Here is a 6,847-nt window from a genome sequence, read left to right as displayed (position 1 = left end):
CGCCCGCCGACACCCTCCCGGCAGGAGCATACGCGCCCCGTCAGCACGCGGCTGCCCCAGAACGGCAGGCACGAGGCCCGCCGCTGACTGGACAGGCGTGATGCGGGCAGGAACGCAGGTGGGAAATACACGTCCGTCCCCGTCGGGCCTGACCGAGCTGCCGGTTCTGTCTGCAGAAGACAGAACGAGATTTCCTGAAACAACAACCTTGGCTGTCAGTGGAATCCTGTCTGCCCCGCCAGGGAGCTCTCACCTAGCAGGGTTATCTGTCGTCTGACTCTACTTTGTCACCGAAACAAAACAAACAAAAAACCTGTGTCATTAAAATAAGCCATCGGAGCTGCAAAGCAGTGGCGTGTTTCACCTCCATTCTGGCTCGGCAGAATGTTCTTGTGTAAATGTTTTCTACCGCAGGCAAGCTCACAAACACCTCATTTTTTCCTAAACTGGGACCTTCTCTCTTTAAAGTTTCAGACCTCGAGAGCAGAGCAGAAAGGAGCGGGAAGACCAGCAGGCGGCGGGCGAGGCGGGCGGGGCCGGCTCCGAGCGCCCAGAGGGAGCCGGGGGCCAGTCACAGGCCCAGGCCGGCCGCCTGCGAGAGCCACCGCCCATTTCGATGATGGAACAGGAATCTTGTCCACCGCACAGAAACGCCCATGGGATAAATGGCCAGGAAACAAGAGAGATACGGTAAAAACTTATTAGTGAAATCAGCACCGTTCTTTTAAAAGGGACAGTGCTAGAAATTACTCCGAGGGTATGAACAGAACCTCTTGGCAGGGAAAGACGGAGTCCATTTACGTGCAGAACTTCAGAGTCTGCTAGGGCGGGCACTCTCCTCTCACAACGGAGCAGCCCACGTGTCCAGTCCACCCAAGCCACGGTCGGCAGTCCCACGCTGGCGGTGTGCGGTGACAGGCTCCCGCGGGGAGTCTGCGCTTGCGGTAGCAAACTTTCGGGTTTCGGGAACAGGGGAGGCTTACCTCTGAACTGAGAAACAAGACACCACAGTGAAGCTCGCCCAAAAGCAGACAGAGGCCCTGCTGGGGGCGCAGCGCGTTAAGGGCGCAGCACTGCGAGGCTATTGCAGCCACAGCAGCGCCAGCTCGGTCCCCGCCCGCCCCGGAGGGGACTCCAGGGCGCGGCAGACCCTCCCGGCCCGCCCGCTGCCCCCTCGGCAGTGAGCTTCGTCCATCTGCCTGTTCTGCTCCCCGCTCTGCCTCTGGGGAGTCCTCTCGCCGCCCCTGCACCTCCGGCCTGTACCCCAGTTCTGTGTGCATTCATAAATAAATCTTAAAAAAAAAAATACTTGTGGCATATTAAACTAAATTTTTTCTACATTTTTTGGCAAAAAGTGAAAGAAAAGAGGCGGGGACTGCCTGCGCCTGCGGCGTCCGGCCCATCGGGAACGGCGACGGGAGCCCGGCCACTCCGCCTGTGTCCGTGTCCGCCCGCACTGACCTGTGAGGATGTCCTAGCTGTGAAATCACAGCTGTGCTTAAAGGAATGAGAGCTAACCCCCAGTGTCCAGCGCCCGATGAAACAGAATGCCCCGCCAAGCCCAGGGCTCGGCAGTGGGGGGGAGGCCGGGGGACCCCAGGAGGGACAAGCAGCTGCCCCGGTGGGCAGTGAGGCCGCCCTCGGGCCTGAGCACCCCGCTGCTGCTTACCCATGGCACTGAGACCTAGACCCTTCGCACACTCGTCCCGAGAAGCACTTCCCTGAGAAACAGCTAAGGCTTTCGTCTCCATATGCACAGACAACATGCAAAGCACACCCACTTCTTTTCATGACGAAGTTACTAAGTGGGAGACTCCCTCTCACGCACCGGCCTAAAATGCTTCATCGGTGAGACAGGCCTGGGCCCAGTGCACCTTCTGGGTGTGCTGTGGAGACTTCGCCTCGTGGCGCGGGGACACACAAAAGCAACAGCGCCGATGGGAAAGCTGGGCGCCGCTCCCCCTAGTTACACAGCCACTCAAAGCCCAGCTGACTGCGAGCTCGGAACTGGGAACGCCATCGCCATTGTCGCGTGCACCTGGCTTTCACGTCAGATATACTTATTATGGCTGCTTCAATTGTGGTAATTGGGGATAAGCTCGTCTTCTAGATTACTATTAGCGAATTCAGAGAGTCATAAAGATCGTTTGGCTTACTATGCTGAAAAGAGAGGTACTTATTTAAGATAAGGAATACTTTAGAATGAACTTGCAAATTAATTGAAGTTTATTGTTTTGGAATGTGACCTGAATGTCGCTATATTTAGCTGTTTATATCTAAGTATACCAGACTTCAGAAACACAGTAGTGTACTGCCTCAAAGTAAGAGATGCAAATTTTAGAGACAAATCTAGAGACAAAAAAGTATCTTCTTACACAATCCACCATTTCGGAGGTTCACGAAGCCAACAAACATTTGAAATTATTTAGTTTTCGCTGCTAATGACAGTCACACTGACAAAATGTACTGGTTCATCAAAGTACAGTATAAGCACATGAGTCCGTTTGTAATAAATTATCATTTTTGCATAGATCAGTCAAAGCACAAGGCCTAAGTACTGCAAACAAAATGCATTATTAATTTAATTGTCACAGCCGATTTGGCTAACTTCTATTACTCTTTGCCGTAATATGCCATGCACAAGAGGGGAGAATCAAATTCAAAACATAAAGAAATAAACTGATTACACCGGCCTGAAGAAATTAAAAAATAGCAAGCTTGCAGAATTACAGCCAAAGCATCAATGTTTTAAATAGGTAAGAAAAGATGGGCAGCTTAACCCCGACAACGGTTATGCCCAAAGTGGCACTTTCACAGGCTGCTCCGGAGTCTGCGTCTCCCAAAGCCTGCAAAGGCGTCACTGTGCTCTCCGGGGCCCGCGGGAGGGCGGGTGGCGTGCAGCCAGATACGGCCACGCGCATCTCAGCCGGCTTCTGCGCGGGTCTGGCTGCGGCGGCGGCCGGCGGCCCCGCCCGGGCTTCCGCACAGGCGGACACGTGTCTCCCGGCACAGGGTGTCACACGCAGGCGTGCCCGTGACGCGGACACGTCAGCGGGGCAGACACTCGCCAAAGATGTTTGCTTACATGAACTGGGCGACCTGGAGCTCCTGCGTGAGCCGGACGGCGGCGAGCGTCTGCACCTGAGATCCGTTTTCTGATTTGGGGACCAAAGACAGCCAGTGCCAGAGGAGAGGAGAGGCTCGTCCAAAGAGAAAGACACGCCTCCTCTCCTGCCCCTCGTCACCTCTGGAACGCCTGGGAGCGGGGTGGGTGAGGAACGGGACAGCTGGGATTTCCAAACTCCTATCACCACACAAAGGAGGAAGTTGAGAATTTTTTAAGGGTTTGACAGGTATATGGTGGTAAACTTTTCACTAACAAGAAAAAAGCAAAATGATGCATTCGAGTCAAAATGTATTCCTGATCCAGGGAGAGCAAGGAGCATTTTCTTGTACTAAACACCGACCGAGGTGGTTGCACTCACAGGTAGTGACACACACTACGTGCCTACATGGAGAAATTCTCATTGAGAGGCGATGTCATGAGCATGAGGAAGCTGGGCCAGACTAAGGAAAAGGACAATGAGCCATGATCTCTTCAGCGAAGTAGGTGTGTGTCCGAATGTCAGTCCTGTGTGCTACGAAATGAGGTGCGTGACGGGCTGCTAGGAGGGTGGCAGACACCCAGCGCGCCTGTGACATCAACGAGAACAAGAAGTAGGGGCACGTGTCGTTTCTGCTTCCTAAAGCACTTATGGAACAAGTATGGCAATTCCACACTAGACTTGGACCATCCCGAATTTTGTCAATTTCATGTGTGATGCATTTCACCTACTTCAACGCGCATCTTGGTTCAAATTCACTGTGCTACTCAAAGAAAAGGTGAGGAACCGAAAGGCAAGAAGCAGGCAGACGCGACACCCCAGCACTGTGACGCGGGCGCGTCACGGCCACAACGCCACTGCAGCGAAGAACCTGCCGCCGCAGAGGTCACGTGACAGTCCTTGCAAACACCGTGTTTGCATGCTAAAATGGCAGGAGCACTTTAAAGGTTTTCAAAAGGCCATGAAACGTCTACCAATGTGGCACAGGGCCGAGTGCAGAACGTGTCATTATGACACTGGAAGACCACATCAGGCACAAGCCGCCCTGCGCTGCTGCAGGGTCTCGGTCCCCACCGTGGAGGGCGGGGTGACAGGCTCGCTTGGGGGGGCCTGGGGGCTGGGCACCAGCTCCGGGAGACGCTGGCTGCAGAGGCGGAAACAATTCCAAGTGGCCGCGCTCACCCGGTGGCTTGCGGGGCTTACTGAGTTCGCCTACCAAGTGGAGTCTGCGGGTGACGCTAATTACGCTACAGAGCAGGAGAGAGGAAAACCTGGCAGTTGAGGACACAATAATTGCAGTGTTATTCTTCATGACATAGCAAGTGCATTATTATTCGGGGGATGACACAAGATGTATTTCTTTATTCATAACAGCAATAAGTAGCTCATTGGTAAGGATTTTAAAATGCTATTTTAAAACCTCAAAATAACAATAAAGTAAAAATAGACGTGTAGTCCTGCGTCTCTGTTTCGGCTTATCGCAAGCAATCACACAGGTCATTCCCTCTTACTTAACACTTCTGGTTTCACTAATTCAAGGTTCCTCCAATCCTGTGGAAAATCTGTAGCTCAGATTTTTTAAATATCATTAAATACTTTTATGGGAGGGTGGCAGGAGATGCGACATGCAGGCTCAAAGTTCCACAACTGCAAAACGTGATGACCTGATTTGATAAAGTCAAGAATGACCCCACTCCACAAAACTTAAAGCGAACATTAATTGTATTTGTAAAATGCCAAAAAAAAAAAAGTGGAGGCAGTTACCTTTCCTTTGGGGTGCCGACTCCATGCTTGCCTAGTAGGTGAGTATTTAAGTGCTTCTTCATGACAAAAGCAACCCTAAAAAAGAAAGAAAAGTAATTAGACAACTGAGACTTGACTTTCTGCTGGAAACATGCACGAGACGGTGCGTGAGACGGCGGGAGCGTGGCGGGCTGGAAGCCCGACGCACCCCACGCGCCCCGGCTGGTGACTGCAGCGGAAGCCCTGGCTGCGCGGGCTGTGGCCTGCGGCCCCCGCCTGCGCTGCCCACCAGTCAGCCAGATCACGCAGCGGCTCCACGTAGCAGTCCCTGGCCCCAGCTGACCCCACACGGCAATCATGACGTGATTTGGGAAAATGTCATTTTATCAAATCTCCCAGGAGCTATGAAAACGAATGGCTTTCACAAAGCTTCCTTGGAAACGTGGTGGAAGTCTGAAAGGGGTTTTCAAGTGCTGCCTCCTCTCACCGAGGGCAGCGCAGCAGCGGCCAGCCCGCCCCGGGACTGCTGGGACGACTCCGCTCTAGGTCGGAGGCACCAGGCTGAACTGGCTGGCGCTCCTGATCAGCAAAACAAAAGAGCGGCTGTTCAACTTTCAGTGTAAAAGGGCTCGCAAACATTTCTGTTAATTATGGATTACAGCTGTCCTTCATAAAGTTAATTACTAATAGCTGAAAGGCAATAGAATGTATTTGCATATGTACATGAAAGGCATGACATATGCAAAAATATGATTTTAATTAGCATTCTACGATATGAAGGGCTACAAATCAAATTGGCATGCTATAAGATTCTTAACATTAAACACCGAATTCATCTGGACATGTTTGCACAGACGGGCAAGGGAAGAGTGTCGTGTTCTGTGGCCTGACGGGAGAGGCAGGTGACAGCGGCCGCAGCGACAGTGTCTGAAGAGGTGAGTGATTCTTGGCGCGTCTGGTCTGTTTTGGCTACGCTCCTGTCATGTTAAAGACTCAGTTTTGAGGCTAATAGATTTGTATTTTTAAAGTGACTATGACTTCATTAATCAAATAACGCACCTCCATATGCTGAGCGTAACCTAGTCTTTTTATGTATTAAGTAATAGCTGCGCAAGACATGCTTTATGACAATAAATTCCTGACCACATCATCGGTCACCAAAATGAAAAAATCACTATGTATGTAGAATCAAACCGTGGTGATGTTAAATGCTTAGTGACATGAACAGGGTAAGATATTTGATTTGTTCCTGCTTGATTTGAACAAGATAAATAACATTTTTCATTTCCTTAAAAAAGAATACAGTGATAATGATGGTCTACGTAAGTCATAACTCCCTCCCGTCCTCTATTTTCCTATAATTAAAAAATCATAAAGCTAACAGCAAAGAGCAAAGGTTAAGAACCCAAAGTTGCAAAGCACAGCTTATTTACATGGCCACGTCTAATTTAAGGGATCTGCGCTTTAGAAACCACAGTGCAATTTTTAACAGAAAAAAATTGGCTTTTAAGGATTAAAATTAAAATATTACATGCACAGGGGAGCAAACTAAAGTAAATCAAGAGGGAAAGGTGTAGCCTAAGACAGCATGCTTATACGATCTGCTGAATGACTGTGATACCAAAGGCTTATAACAATTTTAGTACAGAAAAATTATAATTTTTTGGATTTACATGATTTTAATAAATTTTTTAAAATACAGCTGAAGTTGTCACACGAAAACTATTCATTCATCGAAAATCTGACTTAAAAGTCCAAATGCTCTCCATCTGGTCTAACTAACCTGTGCACGCCACAGACTTCGCCACACCGGTCGCCTGCATCGGCCCTCTGAGCCCAGCGTGGCGGACCCGCGACCTCGCCGCCTGCAGGGACCCGCAGCCAGCGCCTCTGGCTCCCGAAGGCCGCCTGGCTCGGCCGCCATCGTGAGAGTATAGATTTAAGCTTTTAGCACAGAATGCTTGGGAGGGTTTACAAGCTCCATGCCGTGAGAAGCGGGG

The 6,847-nt window shown here is 50.6% G+C and overlaps 1 protein-coding gene across 1 annotated transcript in view; it reads right to left on the bottom strand.

Annotated features, from left to right (window-relative positions):
• The window catches only part of ZNF407 (zinc finger protein 407), a 187,423-nt gene that overhangs the window by 66,141 nt on the left and 114,435 nt on the right, over window positions 1-6,847 (bottom strand). The window contains exon 9 of the mRNA XM_012725807.1: window positions 4,869-4,943. Within this exon, the coding sequence (XP_012581261.1) occupies window positions 4,869-4,943 (75 nt within the window). The remainder of the gene's footprint in view (window positions 1-4,868; window positions 4,944-6,847) is intronic.

Source organism: Condylura cristata, unplaced genomic scaffold (assembly GCF_000260355.1).
Source record: "Condylura cristata isolate star-nosed mole 26May11 unplaced genomic scaffold, ConCri1.0 scaffold00016, whole genome shotgun sequence".
In the NCBI taxonomy this organism is placed as follows: domain Eukaryota; kingdom Metazoa; phylum Chordata; class Mammalia; order Eulipotyphla; family Talpidae; genus Condylura; species Condylura cristata.
Note: the sequence above shows the minus strand (reverse complement) of the source record. Positions and strands in the feature narration are given on the sequence as shown.